We start from the raw sequence: 26,522 nt of genomic DNA on the forward strand, positions 1-26,522 counted from the left end.
ATGCTACCTTTTGTTCCCAATATGTTTGTGTAAAAAGTGGCAACTGCTCAATGCGTTAGGCCCACTTCAGTTCTTAAAGGAAAACTGCTGTCTTGGTGTTTGTGAAAGGTGTGAAATATGAGCCTTTCCTAACAGTGGTGTTAGTTTAACAAAAGGATTATTATCGAACATGGAGAAACAAGGCTTCTTTTCCTTGGATATCACTGACTCCATATTGAATCTTCTGTAACTAGATCCCAATGGGACATACTGACTTGGGAAATTTAGAAAATAAATTAGTGTTTTAAGTAGGACTAGCCCCAGTTAGATGGTCTGCCTCTAACTACTCTTGTACTCTTCTTCCCCTCATGTAAATAGGACACACATACATTCTGAAAGCTGATGGGATAAAATCAGCTCATTTGGGTTATTTTGCTAAGCCTTTCTTGGGTCAAACATGGACTGATCTAACCCGTTTCTACCGCTGCTTTAATGTTGCAGGATAAATAACTATGCACAAAGTTACACCCAGGGGCAAATTACAGTAGCCCATTGACCAAACTTTCATGTTTTGGTACTGTGGGAGACGCCCACAATGCAAACACCACGCAGGAACGATGGGATTTAAACTTTCTTGCTGCGAGGCAGCAATTCAGACTCAATATAAAACTGCACAAAATATTGCTTGAAAAAACTGACTTGATGACATGTTCTTTGGTATAAGTGTGAATAATTAACAAAGCTTGTACTAACTACTTTCCAGTAGTAATGGGTGAATGTTATTTTAAGTGAACCAAACTCGATCCCAAGACTAAAGTAAAGTCATTAGCACAACTCACTGACATAAACATTATTATACAGCATTTCACCATCTTACCTCCTTTTATTCCTTCATGTGGAAGAGAAGTCTGGTTAGGTCGTATCAGGTAGCAAACTCATGTAAAAGTTTTAACTAAAAAAATTATGAAATGTAAAATAATCACAGTGAAATGGACATGATTCATTTAGGTTAGGAATGAAGACAGTCATATTTTAAACACTGAAATCCTTAATTTTAAGAAACGTTATAAATCCATATATAACAAAAGGATCAGAGTTTTCTGCTTTTTCTCTCTTTCTGGAGGTGTAGAAGCAGACTTCTAGGATATCACCGTGTATTTCCTTCATTCTATTATCTCCTTTCTTTTTTTTTTTAACTTTTTGCCCCACCTCTCTCCCTTTCTTTTCTGTCTTTGTGTCCTTTGCATTGTGTCCGAAGCAATTTGTGTTTATGTACATAAACAGGGTTTCCCCCAGGGTTTCCCCCAGAAAACTAGCTAAGTCCGGTGGTCGGGGCGCCAAGGCGGTCCACCGGGTTTTTGTATTAAATGATATTAAATTGACAAGAAATGTGAAATTACTACTGAGTAACTATATGTAACGGGAAAACATCGCCAGTGAAACGCTATTTAAACCCACAACTAGTCTTAAAAACAACAAATCAAAAAATACAATTAAAATGAATATTAATTATTTGCACTTCTGTTTACTTCAAATTATGTCAGTGGCTCCATAAAGTTCCCCAGGGCTTCAGGGGCCCCATAAATGCTAATATTTTAACATAGATGATATATATATATATATATATATATATATATATATATATATATATATATATATATATATACAGTACAGACCAAAAGTTTGGACACACCTTTTAATTCAATGAGTTTCCTTTATTTTCATGACTATTGACATTGTAGATTCACACTGAAGGCATCAAAACTATGAATAACATGTGGAAATATGCACTAAACAAAAAAGTGTAAAACAACTGAAAATACCCCTTATATTCTAGTTTCTTCAAAGTAGCAACCTTTTGCTGTGATTACTGCTTTGCACACACTCTGCATTTTCTTGATGAGCTTCAAGAGGTCGTCACCTGAAATGGTTTTCACTTCATAGGTCAACCTGCCCTGTCAGGTTAATAAGTGGGATTTATTGCCTTATAAATAGTCATGAAGATAAAGAAAACCCATTGAATTAGAAAGGTGTGTCCAAACCTTTGGTCTGTACTGTATATATCTATCTATCTATCTATCTATCTATCTATCTATCTATCTATCTATCTATCTATCTATCTATCTATCTATCTATCTATCTATCTATATCTATATATATATATATATATATATAGACAGATAGATAGATAGATAGATATCTATATATCTGTCTTTATGTATGTATATATATATAGATATGTATATCTATATATATATCGATCTAGAGAGAGATATAGATATAAAGATATAGATATATCTATCGAAGTATAGATATATCTATACTAATATAGACATATATATATCACAACTAATATCAGGATTGATTAAACTCAGATCTTAAACAAATAATAAATGAATAGAAAGTATCACATATGTAGATAGATCGATAAATAGATCTATAGATAAATCTATTTATCGAACTATCTATAGATCTATATATAGATAGATAGATAGATAGATTGATCTATCTATAGATCTATATGAATATATATATATTTATATATATATAGATGGATAGATATAGATTTATATATATAGATATGTAGATATAGATATATCTTTTGATTGATAGATGGATAGATATATCTATTTATATATAGTAATGGTATTATTAATAATAAGTATTATTATTATTAACATCCATCCATTATAAATCACACTAAATCTTTTTGGACTGTGGGAGGAAGCCGGAGCGCCCGGAGAGAACCCAAATATGGACAATGGAGAACCAGAAAACCCCATGCAGACAGAACCAGGCTGGGATTCAAACCCAGGACTTTCTTTCAAAATTCAATGTTTCTTCCTCCTCTAAAAAAACAGCTTTGTTGTTTTGGAGGTTAGTGGCAGGAGAAACCATTAGGTGGGATTTTCTGTGGAGTGCGGCGTTTCTCTTCATGTGTTTGCTTCTCATTATGAATCCTGCTTTTGTACATGTTTTCTTGAGAACAGGTTCAGAAAGCTTTAAAAACTAAGAACAATTTCTGAACCTGTTGGGAAATTTTACAGAGGTTGTCCTCTGCAGAGGACTTTATGGCAGCTGGAGTCTCAGGATGATCTTTGCGCTGATCCTAGAAAACTTCACAATCTCTATCAGATTTTCTTTTAGGCAATCGGAAACATCCGTTCCCAAATTTTTTCGTCATCTTCGGAGGTTGAACTATCCCATTCGGGGCAGTTTTTCTTTTGGGGAATCGGAAACATCCGGCCCCAAATTCTTCCCTCCTCTTCTGAGTATAAACTGCCCCGTCCGGGGTAGCTTTTTATCTGGGAACTGCGTACAAATTGTTCTGATCGTCTTTCCTCTTCTTTTGCAGGTGATCTACCCCGTCCGGGGTAGTTTTTGTTTTGGGGAATCGGTAACATCCGATCCCAAGTCTTTTCCTCATCTTCTGAGGTTGAACTATCCCAAAAGGGGTCGTTTTTCTTGTGGGGAATCAATAACATCCGGTCCCAAATTTTTTCCTCCTCTTCTAAGGTGAAATTGCCCCGTCCGGGGTAGCTTTTTATTGGGGAACTGTGTAATAATGGTTCCAAAAGTCTTTCTTCATCTTTTGACTTCGCGCTACCCCTTCTGCCCTCGTTCAGGGCAGTTTTATCTTTGTGAGCAGTCTTACTGCCTGGGGCTCCACTGCTGCTACTGTGTGTTAACCCTGATGCTCCGTCTGGGGAACATTTAAGGTCCGAGACCGTGGAGGATGCGCCATTTCTCGATGTCTTCTCTGAACACGCCGGACATAAAATGGTTGAAATCAAAGTTTTGAGATTCGCTCCAGAAGAAACTTCCCCAGCCGGGTCAGTTTGATATCTGGGATCCGACGGAAACCCGTCCCAAAACAAGTCTCTCTCAACGTCCTTGGAGCTTGAGAAACGACTCAGCCTGTCAACAGAAGAATCTTCCCCAGCCGGGTCAGCTTGCTCTCTGGGAACCGATGGAAGCCCGTCCCAAAACAAATCTTTCTCAACTTCCTTGGAGGTACTTTCGACTGAGTCATTTACAGGAAAGAAATGGTCGAAAAGTTTCTTCATCCCTGTTGACACGAGATATCCTACTCCAAGACCGAGTGGCAAAATAAAAAGGTTTTTCATCCTGGAAACAAAAAATCTTTACTATACACAAAATCTGAATCTCACTGAAGCGTTTGGATTCTAACTGATGTGTTGACATTCAAGCATTCAAAGCCTCAGAACTTCTTTGATCTGTTGTGATGTTCATGATGTCATCAGTGAGGTCACTGTGGCTCTGGGTCCTGCTTCTGGTCATTGCTATGGAAACGATCAGATCAGTGACTAAATATTTAAAATGTTTGTTTTTTTCCATTTATTTAACATGTATTGATTAACAATAGATTTCTACCTTGGTTTTCTGTACCTGCTGCCATATAAATTGTCTTTATCCATTATTAATTTGGTTCTGGGAGGAAATTGTTTAGATTTTATAAACATTTGCAGAACAAAATTTTCTCTAATCTTTAACTCTCTGTTAATGATCACATTTTATATATTTTATACTACCTTGTTCTGAAATTGTTAATATCAGTAATGATGTAATTTGTTGCACAACTAATATTAGGATTGATTAAACTCAAATCTTAAACAAATAATAAATGAATAGAAAAGTATCACATATGTAGATAGATTGATAAATAGATCTATAGATAAATCTATTTATCGATTGATCTATCTATATATATATATATAGATAGATTGATCTATCTATAGATCTATATAAATAAATATATATTTATATATATAGATGGATAGATATGGATTGATATATATAGATACATAGATATAGATATATCTTTTGATTGATAGATGGATAGATATATCTATTTATATATAGTAATGGTAATACTAATAATTATTATTATTATTATTATTAACATCCATCCGTTATAAATCACACTAAATCTTTTTGGACTGTGGGAGGAAGCCGGAGCGCCCGGAGAGAACCCAAATATGGACAATGGAGAACCAGAAAACCCCATTAGACAGAACCAGGCTGGGATTCAAACCCAGGATTTTCTTACTGCAAGGCAGCAGTGTTACCCACTGAGCCACTGAGCAGCCCTGATGTTTTATTTACACCAAAGGAGAATTTAGAAACTAATTAACCAAACAGTGATGACTTTAGATTGTGGCAGGAAGCCGGAGCGCCCGGAGAGAAACCTGCAAACAGGATGTTAACTTTTGATAGTTTATTCACAAAATTCAATGTTTCTTCCTCCTCTAAAAAAACAGCTTTGTTGTTTTGGAGGTTAGTGGCAGGAGAAACCATTAGGTGGGATTTTCTGTGGAGTGTGGCGTTTCTCTTCATGTGTTTGCTTCTCATTATGAATCCTGCTTTTGTACATGTTTTCTTGAGAACAGGTTCAGAAAGCTTTAAAAACTAAGAACAATTTCTGAACCTGTTGGCAAATTTTACAGAAGTTGTCCTCTGCAGAGGACTTTATGGCAGCTGGAGTCTCAGGATGATCTTTGCCCTGATCCTAGAAAACTTCACAATCTCTATCAGATTTTCTTTTAGGCAATCGGAAACATCCGTTCCCAAATTTTTTCGTCATCTTCGGAGGTTGAACTATCCCAAGATGACACATAAATGTAACATTTGTTTATTGGATTTATCAATGCTGCTAAATTTGATTTAATGGTTTCAGCATACATAAAAGACTTTAAATTGGTTAACATTTAAATGTAAGATTTTAAGGAGCTGGCAAGTTTACTTTGTAGAAGTTCAAACAACAGTTTTCATAGTTAGATTGTTTTGTTACCATAGCAACAGTCTGATGCTGTGAGTTTAATCTTTGAGTTTAAGTTCTGTTTGTTCACAAATACAAATTAGTAAACTGTAATTATAATTTATTGCTTTTTTATTTTGGCCAATTAAACGTCTCCCCCTCTCCCAGATTTCACTAAATACAACACATAAGCTTTTAGAGGTGCTGATGATTTTAGCAGCAAAAGGGGCCCCTAAGTCAAATTCTGCTCAAGGCCTCCTGCAGCGTAGGACCGGCCCACATGATGACTTACATCCACTGCACTGCGCACAGAAATGTGCAATAAACGGTAGATTTAATTTAATGCTGCTAATGTGGCTTCGGTAGCTCTTCCATTTCATGTCTGTTGAGTTTTTAATAAGAGCCACAGAAACTGTTCTGGTTGCTGGAGTTAACGGGACAAGATTTTCAGAGGGTGCGCGCATTAACTCTGGCTGACTAAATACGCATTTGATACGGTTTGGAAAAATAATACTATATATATATATATATATATATATATATATATATATATATATATATATATATATATATATATATATATAATATAAAACCAGTATGATGCATGACTACAAGGCGAGCACCAAAGCTCCTCACCGGGCTGAACCTGCATGATGAGGTTAGCGCTGGTTCGTTAACCACTAACGTTCCGACCAACCGGGAACAAATACATAAACTTTTTCAGTACAGACAGAGCCACACGCTGGGCAGCGTGTCGAGATGTAAACACCGCACATAAATTGTTCGTTTACAAATATAAATCATTCTCACCGCTCCCTCAACGCGCCTCTGAATTCGCAACTACGAGTTATTCCTGAGGTTCACGTAAAGCTGCGCAACCAGAGCTAACGCGGTGGGTTTTAAACTCCTGCCTTGAGTTCTGCAAAGAAACATAAATCCTCACAGGAAGCTGATGTAAATATCCATACAGGTGAGCCTGCGTCCAATTTGAGTGAAAAGAGGCGCGCGCGATCTGCGCCAAGGTAAACTTCATCAAGCAGCGGCCGCGCGAGGAGGCGCAAGCTTTGTGATTGGTCAGCGCGCTGCCGGCTTAAAATGCATCAACTATAGACGTATCTTTTAGAAATAAATCTGCTCTGCTAGTGAAAGGCTCAGAGTAACAGAGACGCTTGCAATCCGGCTTAAAAAAAGAAAAGAAAAAAACATTTAGCGATTTTTAATTATTATTATTTTTATTATTATTTTCCTAAAAACATAAACAAGCAATGCTTAGCCTGGGGGAGGGGCTAGTAAAGCATGGCGGGCCAGGCTAATAATACACTGGGGGAAACCCCGATATGTCAGGTTGTGCATTGTAGAGAAAGGCGTGATGCTCCACCCGTGAAAATAAATCTGTTGGGATTTTCCTCAGCACTCAAACAATTTTGAGTGCCAAAATGCTGAATGGGACATTTCGACATAAATGCTTTGCCTTTTTAGTGGTTAGATAGAAATGTATTGGTCCTTATAATGAGCAAAAAAAGTCACATTTTCATTGTCACAAAATTTCTCCAAAGTACTCTGTTATTCTGTAAACAAAAAGCATGCACATATGGGTAAATTATCATAAAAGCTATTTCAAATTTTTAATTGCATCTGGACTTTGCACTGGCTGATTATGCATGATTGTCAAAAATGTTTAACTGCATATTTATGAAGTTAAAAACAGAATCCAAAAGACTATTTAGTTGATTTTGGAAAAAATAAAAATCTACCCATAATCAACTAAATGATTGTTTTAAATCTTCAACAGTAAGGCCAAACTGTGTTGCAAACTACATAAAAAAAGACACAAGATAATATTTGGGCTATGTTTGCATTATCATGGGAAATTCCTGAAACTGGAATTTCCCCCAACATTAAATGAAAAGTTATTTTTTACGAGCCAGTAGAAAAGTCATCATCCAAGTTATTGGAGCACATACATACTTAGCCGTAGAGTTCAAAATGGCAGTTTGTGGAGCATGACACAATCCTTCTATATATATATATATATATTAGCCGATGTTTGGGTAAAACTTCTCAACTTCTCTTCCAGCAGTATAAACCCAGAACTTATGTTGAAAATAAGGTGTGCAATATTTATCCTTGTTGTACCAATGTTATCGATTGAAGTTGTTTTCTTTTTTAAACCCGGGTACCTGCACGGTCTTAAGTCTGTAGAAACTGCAGGGCACATCTGTGTAACTGATATGGCTGCTATGTTCCCTGTGTGGGTAATGGGGCAAATGGTAGGTTCCCTGATGAGAAAATGGGGTTGTCTTAGTGTCATAACATCAACTGTGCAATGTACAGGTGAATACATGCCCCTTGTGTTCCTTCATGAGACATTCTTCCAGTCACTGTGGGACCTTTTTAATGGCTGCATCTCTCTGAATGATCATTGAAATCACACAGTTTGTTGGCTAATATAATCTGTAAGGGGGTGGCGAGTTTGCGTCGAGTGCCAGCGTGTGTGTGTATGTGTATGTGGCTGCTGGGTGCTGAATACTTGTGTTAGAGGCAGCAAAAGGGAGAACAAGATGGTAATTTTGCTGTTAGAGGATGCATGAAAAGCAGCATTTCTGTGTGTGTTTATTTGTAAAAATCTGTCCAAAATCTTTGTGTGTGCGGCGGGAACTTTGGTTTAAGTACATCCACTTCAGCGATGCACAGCAGAGTGAGTGCACTCTAGACTGTATTGCCGCATTTACGTGATCAGTGCTTATTACAAAACGCCGGTGCATGCTGGTGGGTATGTGTATATCTCAGTGTCCATCAACTGTGTCTGTATATGTAGGCCTATTTTAATTGTTGCCATGGAAACAGAGTGCTGCCAGTGAAGTCCAGATTCAAAGAGGCCAAATCTTTCTCTCTCTGTAATTCTCCTTGCTGTCTTTCTCGTTCCCTCATCCTTCTCGTTGAATTTCTCTTCCCTTTTCTCTCCCATCCTCCAGTCTGCACTGTTGCTTTCTCTTGTTGCTTTCCTCTCCCCAATCCCCACTTTATGTCCTTGTGCCTCCTATTATCTCTTCTTCCTCCTTTCCCTCCCACCTCTCCACCCTTCCTGCGGAGTGGTGTGCAATTGAATATTAACACAGGGACCTGTAATTAGAGCTGACGAACCTCCAGCAATTAGTTTTCCCCTAAGAAGTTGTTCTGTCATCTCCGCATGCATCCCTTTATCCCTCCCTCAATCTTCTTCTTGCTTTTTCCTCCCTCTTTGTCATTCCCGTCTTATCAGCTGTCAGCTTCACGCGGTGGATATTGTCTGAGTGTTTTTGTTTGCCATTGTAACTTCCATCTGCCTCGTTAGCTGCATTAATTTGCGAGTTAGACCCACGATGCGCCGCTCAAGTTTATGAGCAGCTACATCCACATCTTCCCTGGTATCATCTGCCCACGAAAGTGAGGCAAACATCCATTCCACCTACACCCACTCTGACTATATGCGAACAAACTCAGGAGGACGAACGCCCTCCCTCTCAGTCACATGTAAACATACAGTAACAAACAGTCTTCTAAGAGAGCTCCTACTTCATTTGCAGCTTTTTGTCTCTTTTTCCTGCCAATATCTCAGACCTTTCCACACAACCGTTTTCCCAGCAGCCCTTTCCAGCTCACTTAGGAAAATAGCAAAGTATCCCTTACCAGGAAGTATATAAAGTACCTCCAGTTTCTTCTTGGTTTGCCGCTGGGTCTCTTCCCAGTGACATGCCTTGCAAATCTCCCATGGGTTCTTGGAGGTATCCAGATCAGATAGTAGAATCACCACCAGTGGACCTTTTGACAGGGCAGAGCAGTGACTCCAATTAGTTTTTCATGGATGAGGGAGATCTGAGTCCACCTTCCCCACAAACAAAGCTGCTTTTATCCAGCTTGTCAATCTTCCAATCACATCTCTTGAGAATGGGTGGGAGTTTGAAGATAGACAAAAGAGTAAAAAAGCTTTTCTTTTTAGTTTTATTCTTCCTTTACAAACCAGAGATGGAATCATATTGTTGCTGACAACTCTGCAATCTCTGTCCATTGGCAGATCTATCCTACCATCACTCATAAAGAAGAGTGATGGTAGGATAGACCATCAAGACACTTAAGACCAAAATTACCCTCAACTTTGTAGGACCAGGCGACCTTTTTCCAGATCAAACCCCTGTTTGTTAGATACAGAGGCTCTGCTTCTCCTTCTTATCCCTTCACGCTCGTTTGGGAACCATTCCAGTTCTTGACAGATTATGACTTGAAGATGTCAACAGGAAGACATCATTATCTAACAGCCAGAGGTTACCAAACCAGACATTTCTTCTGCACAGCTATGCTTAGGCCTTAAACAACACAAATCGGAATCACTGCACTGAGAACAAGCTTGAATATTAATTGGGAATGTCAACAGAGCTCTTTCTCTGGCATAGTTCCCACATGCATTCCTGCCACCCTGTGGTCCAACAGAACTTCCTCAAAATGACCATGACTGGCTCAGTGACTCCACAGCAAGAAAGATCACAGTGTTTCTCTTGATTCTGAAGTTTCATTGCCATTTTCCGTTTTGCTCTGCCCACTGTTCATTGTCTCGCCAGGCCCTCCCACCCATCTGCATTCCCATTATTAAGAAACTCTATAAATAAGCACTGAAAAAGAGGGAGTCAGTCAGTGAGAGCAAGGTACGGTCAAGTAGAACAAATGGAGTGTAAGGATGAAGGGAGGGGTGGACAGCAGAAGAGTGTTAAAGTAGGCCAACAGGGGCTGACGGAGGAAGAGGGCGGGTTTCATTTCAAAGCCTTGTGAATTGTCCAGAGCGCCTCTACCGTCAATCACTTAATTAGTTTCAGCATCAGTCAGTTTGTCTGCATCTCGGGTTGGTGTGTCACTCATCTTGCTCCAGACAGTTTGTCAGTCAGCCTGAGTTGACGTTTAGTTGTCTTTCCCTCCATCTGCCCTTTCTGTCATTTGCGTTTACTTGCTTCATTTTTTCCCCCTACATCTCCTCTCTCTGCTGCTCTCTCCTTTGCTCCTTTCCTTGTGTCCCTCTGTTCTCCCATCCAATCAAGAAACCAGCGTCTTATCTGTAACATGTACTGTAACTTTCATTCTCCAGATTCTGCATACATTATTGATTTATGTTTGACATTGTTTTCCGTATTGTTGCTTTAAGTGTCAAGCATGATTTCTTCGATGTACAAAGATGCTTTAGAACAAGGGTTTCCCTTTTTTTTCCCATTACTCCAATTCTCCAAGTCTTTGAGCATATCGATATGATCTGAAACATATGATTTATGTAACATTTGAATTTTTTGTTGAATTCAATTGATTTACAACTCTATGCTAACTTCTGATTCTTTCTCTTCACCTCCTTCCTCTCTCCCTTACTCCCTGCTCATTTCCTGTCTTTCCAGGTATTTCTCTCCCACTCCTACATTATGCCTCTTCGTGGACGCTGCAGCTCCTCCCTTCCTCACCAACATGCTGGGGCTCACTTCTCCCCCCGAATGGTTGCTCAGGTGCAACATGGGGCTCGGACCCTTCATCCACCTCCACCTCCATCGGTTCACCGCACCACAGGCACGTCTTTATGCCTGCCTCTCCTTTTTCTGCTGCTCTGTCTTCTCCACCTACCCCCAGCCTGTCACTCACGGAGAGAAAAGGGTGGAGGAGGCGGTGGCGGCCATTACATGCCCATCCCACAGCCCCCTCCGCACCACATGGCCCTGCCTAACATCCTGCGGGGCCTAAGCATCGCTGTTGTACTGGTGGGGAACTCCAGCGAGGTGGCATTGGCAGGGGCCAGAGAGAAGGAGGACTTTCTCCACATAGCTCCGAACGTGGAGGTGCTGACCATGAATGAAACGGACCCCAAAAGCATTATAAAGAGCATCTGTGACCTGATGACAGAGCACTGGCTGCAGGGTGTCGTCTTTGGGGACGACACAGACCAGGAGGCCATCGCTCAGATCCTGGACTTCATTTCAGCCCAAACCCACATTCCCATCCTTGGAGTACGTGGAGGCTCTTCAATGATCATGGCCGCCAAGGTAGGACTCAAGAAAGATTGCAGAAAACCAAAAGCTTCTAGAATTCTTCTCCAATGATTCTGTCCTGCTTTTATGCAAAAATGTCCTACAGATTTCACTGCATATTATGCTGGACTAACAGACTGCTGTTAGTCCAGCATAACCTTAATAGATTTGATTAGCCCACCAACCTCTGCATCCATAGTTCTGAAAGTGCAATTTAAGCACATTTACCACTGGTGGTACTTTGGCCGCCTTTATTGGTACATTGGCATGAATTATTTTCTAAGGTAAATACATTTTTTTTTACTGTGATTAAATGTACCAGTGAACCAAAACAAATAATTAGTGGCTACATATATTGATTCATTGGCCTCTGAAGCTCAGAGTTGGAGTGTTCATCTGCGTATTTGCAGGTTACTTCTGTTTTTGTTTTTCATAAAACAAATGCAAATTTAACTGGCGTGCGGTCTATGGTTCCTTTGCTGTTTGTATGTTTATTTGTGGACTCATGGAGTAATTTTTGGTAGGTCAGCCACTTCAAGGAAGATTCGCTATTGTTTCATCATGAAAATGGCTCCCACTGTGGTTTGCTGCAATCCCTAAGCCTCTGAAAATTATAGACTTGTCAATGACCATTTGTCATCTCTTAGCCTGCTTTGTGCTATCCGACAGGTTCTATTTAAGTGATGCGTTACCTCTACCTGTCTCACAATAATCAATCCCGAGTGTGACTTGTAAAATTGCACCCCCCCCCCAAAAAAATCTGGTCAATCATAAAATATTTTAAAGGAAGAGTTGTGCATTTTTTCTCAAGAAATAAAATCGTCTGATGTTAAAATTTCATTAAATATCTAAAACATTTAGGTAAATGCAAATACTTTTCATCTGGTGGTGAAACGCAGGGTATTAACAAATTTTGCTCTCATAATTCACTTTTCCTCAATCTGGATTTTAATGCGCTTTACCATTATTAGCCTCAGCATGCCTTTTTTGCACTATTGTGACTTCATGACCGCATCCTGCAAACAGAAAAACGCCTCAGCTCATGCTCTCACTTGGTGTGAAAGTGAACCGCGCTGGTTCATATTATCTCCATGTGCATAAAGACAGACAGGCGGGCTTAGCTGGGGGCCCTGACTTGAAAGACAAACTGCCAACAGAGCTGATGCCAGCGACAGGATCAGCTGGAGATTGCACCAGGACAGAGCGCTAGATCTCTGCCTATTTACTAGGCCTTGCCTAATGGGATAAAGCAATCTGCTGCTGCTTTATCTGTGGCCCATTGAGATCTGTATTTGAGCAAAATCCGCTCATTCAGTTTGTGCTGTCTTGTCGCCGAACTGAAAAATGACCAGTTAAGAAAACAAAATCTCTTTCCATCCATGTGGAGAAAGTGAAACCTCATGCACCCATTAGAGTTTCTTCAGCTGCTGACAATATGTTGACTTTTCTGATGTACTAAACTGTTATATTCACTTTAAAGAGGGAGTATAAGGCACAACTGAACTGAACTTGCTTTGGTCATGCTGTTCGTGTTGGGGAAAGTGAGACAAATTTTCAAGTGGCAGTGTAAAGCCCACACTCGAGTACGCTCTGGCTCATCCGTCCTATCGGTGTCTCCGTTGTCATCTCTGCATTTGTCTGGTGACCCTCTGGTGTCAACAGGTTGTTGTAGCTGCAGAGACATGAGCTGGAGTGACATGGAAAGACCAGCAGCCACCACTGAAGCTGTACTTTCTGTTGCTTCTCATTACTGCTGGAAGGGAAGATATGGCGGGGAACCGTCGGCTTCCATTTAAAAATGCACTCCTTCATACACACTGCTGTGGACTGCTGTGTGACACCCACATTTGGCAGTATGATTCCTGGTAGACAATATACAAATTAAGCTCAAAATTGTTTATAACCCATCAAATTCGTATGTTTTTTTTAATTTTTTTATTTTTTTACAGTAAATACAAATGTTCTTTAGAAATTTACTAAAATGTTTCTACATTTGGCTTGATGGATGGAAGGATGGATGATACAGAGATGGATGGATGTGCTTTATTTGTGTGGTTCATTTACTACTAAGTTGGAGATTTGGCCATTTTTAATCCCTAATCCCAAACTCAAGAATCAATATGGCTGCCACGTGATTTAAACAGAGTATTGGTGGCCTTGATAAACTCTTTATTAATGCTTTGACCAATATCTTCTTAAATCTTTCACCTCTGAAAGTGAACAATTACTTTAGTGTTTGCCCTTATCAACTTGTATTTGCTAACAGTTGTTAGCTTGTCATAGATCATAACAATCAGCGTCTCCCAATGGTTTTCTGCTAGCTGTAAATCACGGTTGACTATTTTTGTTGACCATTTACCTAGTTAGTGGTAGATGCTAACATTTCTGATGAGTACCTCAATCTTGGTCTTCCTATCGACTGCCTATTGAATGAATGTTTTGACGTTACACTGAAAGTTTGAGGCATGTAGGAGAATAAAAGAGCAGCTGGGAAGTGAAGAGAGTCACAGACCTCTGCGCGGGCTTGTATATGTGTGCAGGGACAGCATTCCCTATTAAACACATGTACTGTACGTGCAGCAGGCAGCAGGAAAGAGCAGTATTCCGTGGCAAAGGTTTAAATGGATTTCCCAGGCCACGAGGCAGAGTTTGCCTCCCCTGAGAGCTTTCTCCTGGCCCTGGAGAGTGAGGACGGGGTTGCGCTCAGGCTCTGTCTCCAAACGGATTTGTGTCTGCCTAATGGACTGAGACAATGGAGTGGCAAAAATACGATAGAGAAAGATCAGAGAGAAGGAGGGAGAAGGGGGAAAAAAGCGAGACATGTGGGAAAGTAGAGTAATTGAGATTGTGAGCAGAGAATGAGATTGAGTGGAAGAAATTGTGCTTTTAAAGAGAAGGAGCTGGGAGAGGAGAGGTAGGACTTGGGTGAAGAGGGTTTGGCTTGATCAAAGTGTGCTTGTGAAGGTGCTGGAGAGGTCAAATTCAGACTGGGAGGCAAAAGAGAAGAGGGCAAAAAAGAAAAACTTCCCAAGAGACTCTGATTTCCTGCCACTTCAAGAAATAGAATTTTATTATTTAGTCTCACTAAACTCTTGGTACAGAATCTTTCTCCCAATTTTTCTGGTCTCTCAAAACAGTAATGTCTTTCTGACAGTCCATGCTATTTGTTGTGGTGTTTGTTTACTTAAAGCCACCAGGCCATCGGGAGCACTGGGACATTTCCTGCTGGCCTGGCCGCTGGCCTGGACCGCTCAGGATCGCTGAAGGGCAGGACCAAAGATTTGGTTCGGGTCGCACTAAATAAAAAACAATTCATGCAGCTTCAGTATTTGCCTGGCTAAAACTTCCACAAGTTTGATGGGGAGAAGACAGACGTATCCCCTTCGTTTTCTGAAGCTGCCTGTTACAGCAATGCAGACACATACCACGCTCCATATGCAGGGTTTATGCTAAAAGCGCATGCTCAAGTTATTCGCAAACCCTTTCGCTGGAAAACGGTAGTGCTCAAAACTTCCGCATATTGATGAGGAAACAGAAATATGACTGACGAAGCATTTGAAAAATATGTATAATAGGTGTCTTGTCTGATATTAAACATTTCCATTTGTTTCAATGTAAAGTTCACTGCCAGTGCAGACAGACAACTGTTTGTCCCAAACTTGCTTACGTTTCAAATTCCTGGCCTGGATTATTGTACTAGTCCGCCCCTGCCTACAGCAGACTTATCAGAGACAAAATAGTTGACATCCTGAATGTCAATGGCTAGAGAAAGGGAAAAAAAAAGCTTCCATTGAGCCATGAAGCCGAATCAATCATGTCAAAAAGGGTCAATCACCCCACGGACTGCAGGTGTTTACGATCATGTGCTATGCTAAGTTTGGGCAGGTTTCCGCTACAGGAACCAGAACCACGTCAGACAAAAGCAGGTGGAACCAAGAAAGGATGGATTCTGAACCAAACATGGCGCTTCATGATAGAAGTAGGCTAAACAAATCCCACTAACTAAATATCCCCAGCACTTTGTTTCAGTCATCTCCTCCTCTGTTGGGCATCTTTCTGATAATGTTAGCTTACACAGCAAGAGTTTTACATTTTTATTTACAAACACAACTTTAAGACCGATCCACCCTGGCTGAATATCACAGTTTCTAACACTGACTCAACTTCATGGATCCCATTTATGTCCATCTTCTTTGTCACCATTGAATCATGAACACTGAGCTTTACCGTAGCGATGAGGCTAGCTGTGCTTTGGATGTTATTGTGGGTTCCTTTGTGACGTATCGGATGAGCTCTCAGTAGACGTGTTTCTGTTGCAAATGTACATAAAACTTTTCCAATATTCTACTAATGTCTGAAAAACACAACTTTGCTGTTGCGGTGTTAACATTAGACAAGAAATGCATGTGAATAAGCTTGTTCACAAGATAAGTCATTGAAAATCATGTCAGTGATGGATGTACACATAATTCAGCCACAGCACTAGCGCTCATCAGAGGAGACGTTGGAGTGACAAGTTGCTTATACTTGGAAGCGGCTAAGTTTGCGGCGTTTTGGTGAAATTGTAGTCGCCGTTTTTTTCTTATCAACTCTTGATGAATTACATGATACTGAGCAACCTTTAGTGCAGCCAGCTGCATTGTCCAAGGAGGCCACTGCCTACAAATCAGAGCAGTTTGCAGTTTCCATTGCAATGAAAACTGCAATGTTTCCATTGCAGTTTTGCCAAATACATAAATTTTGGTACGGCTGAAAAATCACCCCATCATACCGCAAAAACGTTGAATATAATATTTTTTTCCTGAAATTGCTGTGTTTCCATTAAGCCAATTTATTTTTATAATTCCAATTTGCACAATTTTGTGACGAATGGAAATTCAGCTAACGAGCTCTTTGAGTAAATGTGGTCGTTCAGGCAACTCTTGGGAGGTTTCACCGCTGACACACGTTCTCATCACCTGTGGATAACGTGCGATTCACGCTCAATATAAAAGTAATTTCCTCGATAAGCCGTGAGTGCTGTATGAGTTATGAGGCTGATGGTTCCCTACAGTGTCTAGAGACGGCAGAAGACAGAGGGCTGTTGTTCTTTCTCCTGTCTTTTGGCCAGCTGAGATCAAATAAAAGAGGAGGAAGTAAAAGTAAAAGACAAAGTTTGAGACATTGTGGCAGAGTTTAAGAAAAATAACGATTGGCCATTTGTCTTTTCCTTTTCTGACTGAGCGTCTCAAGGAAATGGACTGACAGAGGGTGCTGTTTACCTCTGGCCTTGTGCCACACACACGCACACCCGCACACACTCACACACACAGGGTTGCACCCATCATGGGAGAAGGCCAAATACTGCTATTACAGTTGACAAGACAACCCCTCCTTTTTCATTACACATCCATGGAAAAGAGGGTAACAGGGAGCGACATGGCAGGGAGAAAACACAACATTTAGGGTTTTAGTGAGAGTAGCGAGAATCTGAAGGACTAATACAAGATAATTCCATAAAATCTACTCTCTGGAGAGGCCTACCGTCATGCTGCACGATGCGTCGCGTTGAATTATGATCAGGAATGTACTTTTCTTGCTCTCGCATGCAAACAGAGTTTCTAGGTGTTCAGAGATAAAACACAAAGCTAAGCCCACTGTTGCGTGCCGCTGGGAGACACAGACACTCATTTAAGTCCGGTAAGATTAAACATCGCTCGCAAAGTTGAGGCATGCATGGGGCGTGCTGTGGTGGCGCAGGGGGTTAGTTTGGAGGCCTTAGTCCTCGACGCGGACGTCGCAGGTTCGACTCCCGGTCCCGACAACCTTTGCCGCATGTCTTCCCCCCTCTCCTCACCCTCCTTCCTGTCTGCCTACTGTTGAAAAAATACGAGCCACTAGCGCCGCAAAAACCCTTCGGAGAAAACAATGGAGAAAAAAGTTGAGGCATGCCACGCATCCTTCGCTCAATAAGCCCCATTCCCCCTCTGAGCCTTCCGGGATCCGTAATGAGTACAAAACTGGATATTTTAGACGGTTTCCTCCGGAGGACGGAGCGGAAGTGCAGCAGCGGCTCAGCAATAAAAAAGTGGGACTCCAGCTGCCACGCCTATTACACGTCCACACACTGTATGCCAACGGGAAGTTCTTCTGTAGCCGGTGTGAAAGAGGGAAAAGCTCTGAAAGAGGGAGAGCTGAAAAGATGGAGGAAGTTGAACGGGGAAGGTAGGGGGAAAGGAAGGAAGGCAAAGGGCACTCGCATCTATATCAATGAATGAGATTGGTGAGGGAGGACCGGGCGGTAAGTAAGAGGATGAGTGCACTGAGTGCAGGGCCGCATGACTGGGAGAGGAGCGAAGGAGAGGGGGGAAGTCGGAGTGACACTGGGAGGGTGTTTGCAGCAGGTGTGATGCCGTCTATCCATGGAAGGAAAACAGAAGCTGCCTCTTTGCTCTGGAAATCACAGCCTGAATAGAGGAGGGCTGAGGAAGAAGAGGGATGGATAGAGCACAGCTGTGCCCACATCTGTGAAAGACATGGCATGATAAAGGAGGAGGAGGAAGAGACGGAGAAGCCAAAGGGGCTCTTCCAGTGGTTTAGCCAATGACTTGAAAAAGTATTCTTCACATTTTGTCACCTTACAGCCACAACTCCCAGTCTGTTTTACTGGGATGCACAGAGCAGTGCATAAATTATGACCTGGAAGGAGATTTATAAATGGTTTGAATTTTTATTTGGCATGAAAATTTATAAAAGTGTGGCATTCATTTGCAATTAGCTGCCTTTACTTTAATAACAGTAGATCAGTAGTCTCAAACTCCAGTCCTTGTTGGCTGGCGTCCTGCAACTTTAAGATGTCTCTCTACTTTAACTCATGTGGCTGCAATATTAGCTCATTAGCAGAGTTCTGTAGAGCTTCACTGGATGTTTGTGAGGCAGTTCAGCCATTTAATTCAAGTGTTTAGGACAGCGGAGACATCTAAAGGTGCCATCGAGGACCCCAGTTCGTCTAGTTTGGTAAAAACCAGCCTTTTGTTTTACGCTTTGCTTGGTACAGTCTGGAAAGTCGGCTGTTGAGAAACGATTCCTACCCAGAGGCATGTACTCTGTTGAGGTTTTAAATTTTACCCAATTGCTAAAGTTAGCCTGTGGCATGGGTAATGCGCCAGTTCAACCCTTTGAAGCTTACCGGAAATTGCCTGTGCTGTAAACAACCGTCCTCCACCGCAAAGAGAGAAGAACCGAGCTCGTGAGGCGGCTGTTAGGGAATCCAAGTCAATTGGAGACTCCACTTAAAAGTCCATAGACTGAAGTTCATTGATGATTTCCATCCAACCTGACTGTGCTTGAGCAATTTTTCAGAAAAGAATGTATAAACATTTCAGTGCAAATGGGAGGAGATACAGTATAATAGAGTGGTTCTATAAAGCATTGACACAGACCTGATGAATGCAAAGTGCATGTCAATTTTTGTCTTCATTCGTAAAAAAGGAGATTTATATAATCTCCAGTCATTTTTCAGGCTTGATGGTGTTGCATCAAGTCTGAAGGTAGCATGTCTGACTTACCTGGGGTCTTTGTGCATGGAGTTAGCATGTTCTCCTTGTGCATGCACGGGTTCTTTCTGGTTACTCCGGTTGCCTCCATCGGTCCAAAAACATGACTGTTTGGTTAATTGGTTAGTTTAGTTGGTTTTAGTTGAAATCTTGACACAGTGTGACAGAGTTCAAGAGTACGAACTCTTGCGTGGAGCCATTGTGGTTGTTACTGCCAGTTTTTTTACGCGGGTCGCCCAGCTCCCTGCTGCTCAACAGAGTTTGTTGGACTGCAGCAATCACTGCCATCTAAAGCTGTGGCTAATGGTCATATTATCAAGACATGTTGAGCTATTTTTCCCCAGCTTGTCTAGAAGATTTGGCTTTTGTAGCGGTACAAATAGCTGCAGTTGTCATTGATCACCCCAGGGCCACAGCACAATAAGTATACAGAGCTAATCCATGAGAGTCGGCTGCTGCTGCAGATCTGGAGCGATAACATCCACTTGCACATAGGATTTAAATTCAAGACGGTTTGTAAATAATGAAAAGGAGCAAGGCAGCCAATTTAGATGACCTGAGAGGAACAGGGATAATGTGTAGCATTTTCCCATTGCAAGCATATACAGGGCGACACACGGGGGAAAGCAGGAAGACTTTTTTTCATGAATGTACTGTTAACTTTTGCCCAACTAATTTCAGCTTTTCATCGTTTCCAATGTGGTCATTTGCCTGTGGTTGTGCTTTTTGTCTCTCTGTGAGATGTCAAGAAAATCCGAGCTCATCCCACTTCCCCATGCTGGAGATTTTAGTTTAACAGTAATAATAAATAAAGTTATCTTTAAAATGAATCACTCAAGTGACATCAAGGCCCAACAGTAGACTTAAGTGTCAATAAAGTTAGTTTAACAGTAATAATAAATAAAGTTATCTTTAAAATGAATCACTCAAGTGATATCAAGGCCCAACAGTAGACTTAAGTGTCAATAAAATAAATCTAGTTGTGTGTGTTGTTTTTGTCTCATGCAAACTTTGCTTTAATTCTACTTTTTTCTATCTAATCATAAAAAATCATAGTCAGTCAGAGAGATTCATTAAACAGGAAAAGCAGGTTTCCTGGAAAAAGAGGAAGTTTCCAGCCTGCAGATTTATAAAAATAGTTGAGACTATTTTAAAGCATGAAAGTTTTAAAAAATTAAATCTAAACATTTTGAGTAATTTGATAAGATTCAAAGTAAAATACTTATGTTAATATTGATTTACTTGTAATAATACTTACACTTATATTTGTGGGAACTACAAGAAAAACAAGTAACTGTAACTTTAGTAGTAAATAATTAGAATCATGTATTATTCTTGGTTTCTTTTCAGAAAAACATCTGTAATAACTCACATTAAGATTATAATAAGAGTAACTAATAAGTTATGGTTATAAAATCATAAATGAATGATAGATCAGAGAAGCTGAAGAAAATAAATGTGATATAAGTTATGGTTATAAAATTATAAATGAATGCTAAATCAGAGAAGCTAAAGAAAATAAATGTGATATAAATGTGATTTTGACATTAAACTTGAAATGGTGTAAAAGGTTGTAAAACTGCAATTAAACATCACTGATATGTTGGAGGTAGATGGTAGGTGAAAGGTGACAGGAAGGGAAAAAGGGGAACTAACAGGAGAGCAGAGATGATCAGCACCTTATATGGAAACAGGAGGTTGAGCAACCCTGAGACATTGGCACAGACATCATGACATGATGTCTCTTAAGACAGTGACGGATATGAGATCATCTGTCTAAGCAGACAGATAAACCCTATATAAGGTGGGTGCAAAAGAGGAACCGTTCGTTGGATCCTCCGGGCAGCTTCGAGCCAAGATCGAGATGGACAAAGAACTCTGCAGCTGAAGAAGAGCCGGGGCCACGGAGCCGGAGACTGTCCTGCACATGGAGACCAACCCGTCTGGCCCACAATCTGTGGCTTCGAATCGCACTTCTCTCATCGGCTGGGTTCTGACCCCAAAGACAAAGATGAAGACAAAGACAAGGAAGAAGAACTGGTGCCTTTTTTCCTGCCAGCACCAAGTCCTGTGTGACCTCAGCATCCATGCGGAGAGGAGGCTCATCAGACCTGCGGAGATCCTGGCCTTCATCGATCAACATCTTCCTCCTGTTGCAACACCTTCTTCATCATCGTGCCAGGTCTGGGGTTCGAGGCGCCAAACTCCGTCCGTCTCTCTCTAAGGTTCCCTTTTTTAGTTCTCAGTATCAGCAGTAGGGAAAGATAGACTAGATGATTGATTTTACTTATTTGATTATTTCTGCTACTGAATTAAGCTGTACTGACCCTTGCAAAAATGCCTTACTAATAAAATATTTAGCATAAAGAAAATCTAAAGATGTTGTGGACATTCAGTTAATGAGTCACCTTAAAGTTCTTTGATGGTTGTAAAATAGCTGTGATGTTTGATTCTGGAGAGGAAGAGGTGGAAAATGTTTTTAGGTTGCTGGTAGCCCAAATTTAAAACCTCATCCTTGGGACTCGCCCGAGTCACTAAAACCTACCTGGTTCAATAACAAATGCAAGTTGCAAAATAGAGAACGAGCGACCGTTAACAGGTGTGCTCTGTGAAACTAGTTGGCTGTAGGCTGCTCAGTCTGGCTAATTCACAGGGGGAAGAAGGGTGGGACACCTGGATGTAGGCCGTCAGATAACCAGGCGAATCGTTTCTCGAAACCAGCTTAAACAGAGTTTACTTCAGTTCTGGACAGGGTAAATCCCAGCAGATTTAGGAAACTCAACGTACCCGTTAGACGGAGAGCTGGTAGCACATCTCCCCTCTCAGAAGAGGAAGTACGAGAGTGAGAAAGTAGAGACAGAAAGGAGGGGGGGGGGTGTTGCGCAACAACAGAGAGGAAAGGCAGCAATTTAGTCTGAGAACAGCTGTGTCCCCGCGTCTGTCCTCGTGACGTTTCTTCAGAGGAACCAGGTCCGATCATAGTGCAGAACCGGCGTTGAACTGCGTCCGGGGGTAATTGTTGTGTCTCCGCGCGTGTGAAGCGTTTAATCACAGCTCATGGGTGAACTCAGCGAAGTAGTTACCACCCGTACTGTTTTCGTACCCCCTTGCTTACAGTATTTACCGGATCGTTGGAGAAAGCCGTCCCTCGTTTTTATTCACCCCCCACCCCCAAAAAAACCGACGACTCCCGTCAACACTGCATCCTCTTTGGAGTGCACTGCCTCACTGCCTCAGTCCTTCTGAGGTTCAACAAAATCTCTCTGCATTTATATCGGCAATTAACGTTGTACAATGGAGCCTATTATTGTAGTAATCACTGAGGTCCTGTACTGCTCAGCTTGGCAGCGCCATGTCCTTGCTAAAACAGTCACAATTAGGAGCATTTGTAAACGATAAGACAATTAAAAGTGAGTGTTCCTTTGCCTCGTGCCTCTTGGTGTGCCAGTTTTTATTTTCCTGCTTCTTTTTATTTTTTCCCTTTTTAATTGTCCCCTTCATTCGATCTATGCCCAGTAAAACACCGTTCCTGCATCTCCTCACCCCAGATTCACAGGCGCATCTCTTTCATCATTTGAGAGCATTGCCGTTTTGAGTTTCACGAGCAGTGACCTGGAAATTTCTTTGTGTGAAACTTTTGCACATATGTGGAGATTGCACCTTCTTCCTTTTATTGGGACACAGAGTGTCACCGGGGAGTACGGACCAAAACACAGGTAGGTTAAAACTTCTAAAAAAAGAGCAGGCGATCCATGAAGCAAACAGGAAAGGTACCTGAGCTAAACGCACATATATTGATCTGACAAAAAAGGTAGTTGACTATAGATTGGTAGGGGTAACTGACAGAGTGAACACGCAAAAATAATGAAGGACGAATTGAAAGCGCAGAGGAACTGTCATTAGAAAACAAAACGGGAAGCAAATTTAACTGCATTCTAGGGAAATCCTGGAGGGGAAGCTTTTTTTAAAGTTGAACGAACAGTTGCACAAAAAAATGACTTCTCATAACAAATCTTTATTCGTTTACTATGCCATCATTTATTTCCAAATCCCATCAAATACAACACAGCAGCTGATTGAGAGTGTTGAACAAAAATATAAAACCAAAGGAAAACAATAAAAAAATACGACAACTATAAGAAATATAACTCAACATTAAATGCTAACTCTCTCTGGGTTAAAAGCCAAAGAGAAAATATGTTATTTAATGAGATTTAAAAATAGAGGTTTTCAAAAATTATATGTATAATCAGAGCAATTCGGTACAACCTAATCATTCAGATTTAAATTTAATGACATTAATCTACTTTGATTCTAGCTGTAACACAGTAAAAGCAAATTTAGTTTATGTTACCAACTAATAAAGTTGTTTGTCTCAGTAGATTTCACTGAATTACTGCGTTTGCAACAATCCCTCTGCCTAAGCAAGCATGTGGTGACTGTGGAAAGGAATGACTCCCTTTCAACGAGAAGAAAGTCTATGGATCAAATAAATTATAACTAAATGAATCAGAAAAGTAGTGTCAGATGCATCGAAAGGTGTGAAGGTGATAGCTTCACACCTTTGAGACACATAGCAGAGACACAACAGTGCCGCAGGATTAAGAGTTAACGTAAATTAAATCAAAACCTTAGAAGAAAATATGAATGTTGTCCTTAACTGCACGAGCCATAATTAAACCGTAGTTTAACAGATTTATGACAAAATAGTAAAAGTCAAACATTTTATTTCGCACAAGAGATAAAAAAATGGTAGAAAATGTTTTTTTTTTATGGTCGTGCTGACTTTATGGTCACACCTGACCCACCAACCATTCAGGCTCACACGCTAAATTCCTCATATTTTGTGTCTCTTCCTACTTTCTCATTGTCCTGGTTTAGTTCGTGTTACGGCCCACTGTGTGTGTTCCACTATTCTACAGAGAGAGGGAGCGAGACGGGAAGACGTGGGGAAAAATATCGCGAGTCCTAAATTTATGTGTCCTATTTTCCAACCCTGTTGGTCTCAATTTACCCAGGCCATTTAGCTCCCTCCATAACTTTCTCATCCACACCTCAGCCTCCCTGAGCTGCCTTCCTCTCACCTCCTCCATTTCATCTTCACGAAATAGAAGATGAAATAGAAAAATTGGGATGTGTAGATTGCACATATTCTAACAATATAAAGCTGAAATGTTCGTAGAATTTCATCATTTTTTAAGTGGTGTGTACAGGGCTGGTCAAAAATTAACATACATTTATCATGAGAAGAATGTAAAGCTCTTTTCAGTGATGCATTTTATTTAATTTTATTTAACGTGCGTATTTTCTCAAATCCACACAGGGTCAAAATTACACATTCAAGCTCAAACACATATTTAAGTCTCCACTGATGCTTTGAAAGGCAGTTTCTGTAGTAGCCAATCAATTTCTGGTATAATTGTGAACTTATTATAATGGAATATTTTCAATCTTTTTTTTTTCTTTTTGTCAGTGGCACTCTAGATAGTTTTTGTAAAGGTTGGTGAGACCAGGCTAGTAAAAATGTCTTTTATTTTATTTATTTTACCAGTTAACAAACTGATTCAGAATAAAACAAAGCAACTACAGGTGAGAGAACACTCTGCATTTTCACGTTCCTGTTGGGATACCCACGTTTATCCAGGCTAGCTAGTTGGGCACAGTGTTCTTTAAAAACTTAATGTAAACCCTCTAAGTTTATTTACTTATTTTTTTTTATCTTATGTTGATATGGAAAATTCACAATAGAATCAAATTTGTGCAACCAAATAATTCAAAAAAAAATTAATCAGTGTCGTTGGTTGTTTGATCACTCTATCAAAATTCCCTCAATGAATGTACGTATATTTCTAACATGTACCTTATTTCTATAACAGTTATATTATTTAACTCATCAATGCAGACATGTCAAGCTCATGCTGAAAATACTAGAGCGACAAAATTACTCACAGACGTATTAATAAGCAGAATCTGGAGATGTGACCAATCATCTCCAGGTTTATTAAAATCCCACAGAAACATGTTGAACCGGAAGCCGTTATTATCCACTGCATCAAGTTCCAGACACTTCCCAGAGGTACAAGGCATCACCCAACCTGATCAGCAGGTCAAAGGTCGACAAAGCCCACTGCAGCAGTGTGATGAAGAACTACTGGCAGATAGATTGCAACAGTTTGCTGGATATATGTACTTGGTCGCTGATCAGACATCGCTTTAGTCTGATCAGAAGACGCACGCCAGTCCGGGCTGCTACGCTGTGACTAACAACGAGCCGCCGCAGATGGACCTGTTCCTGTTTGAGATCAAACTACAATCAGCTGCCCACCCATCAAAAGCAATTCTTAAAAACAGTGTTGGAGGAGACGGCGTCATCATTTAAGGCCTTTCTCTTTACGCTGGGCAACGCCGTGTCTCGTCTCTCCCTGTTCTCCACCACTTTTCAACTAGGGAAGGCTTCAGACGTGAAAGAGTGGTGACTCACTCGCTCGCTCACCCCGCTCACCTTAGTCCAGGCCTGTCGAGAACTCGTGTTCCTGTCACAAAACTAAGTGCAGTAATGGAAGATTTTGAGTAGCTTTTCGAGTGCTTTGGTTATTGTTTCGGTGAAGATTTAAAAAAAATTTAAGAGCCTTAAAGACTCCATAATGAGTGAGAATTTGGGTAATATAATATTTCTGTAATATTTATGAAGTCATTTTTCACCCCTGCAAAATAATATTCGGTCATATTCAGTAAATTAGAATATAATTAAAAATGTACTGTATATCAAACTTAATATACTAAGTGAAACACAGACATTTTTCTCAAACCTTTGTTTCTTGTCCTGTGGCTGCAGATTTGTTTACAGTGATGGACATTATTTCCGCTCAGTTATATGGAAATGCCAGCTGAATTTTGGGAATTTGTTTGGTGTAGTAACTCATAAACCTGGAAATCATTCTCCAGCACTCCACAAATCTGTGTTGTTGCTGTAATATCAGCCACATTTTCTCTCCCTTGCTTTCTCCTTTACTATTTACATTGATCATGACCTTCATATTTGCACAAAATTTCCTTGTCTGACCTCCAGCCATTTTCCTTTTCCCCCCTTTCACCTTGCACCCACCTTTACCCATATTTACCTCATCTTTGCCTGTCTCCTCCCTGATTTAGTGCAAAGGCAATGGGGCTCCATATTTGCATAATCGAGAGTCGGTG

At 40.5% G+C, this 26,522-nt stretch overlaps 1 protein-coding gene across 4 annotated transcripts in view; it reads left to right on the top strand.

The window, feature by feature from the left end:
- Positions 1–26,522, top strand: part of grin2ba (glutamate receptor, ionotropic, N-methyl D-aspartate 2B, genome duplicate a) — a 178,285-nt gene that overhangs the window by 45,466 nt on the left and 106,297 nt on the right. For all 4 annotated transcript variants that reach the window (XM_028041981.1, XM_028041983.1, XM_028041980.1 and 1 more), the window contains one exon: positions 11,170–11,805. In XM_028041981.1, the coding sequence (XP_027897782.1) occupies positions 11,170–11,805 (636 nt within the window). The remainder of the gene's footprint in view (positions 1–11,169; positions 11,806–26,522) is intronic.

The sequence above is a fragment of the Xiphophorus couchianus genome, chromosome 16 (genome assembly GCF_001444195.1).
Source record: "Xiphophorus couchianus chromosome 16, X_couchianus-1.0, whole genome shotgun sequence".
NCBI classification, from domain to species: Eukaryota; Metazoa; Chordata; class Actinopteri; order Cyprinodontiformes; family Poeciliidae; genus Xiphophorus; species Xiphophorus couchianus.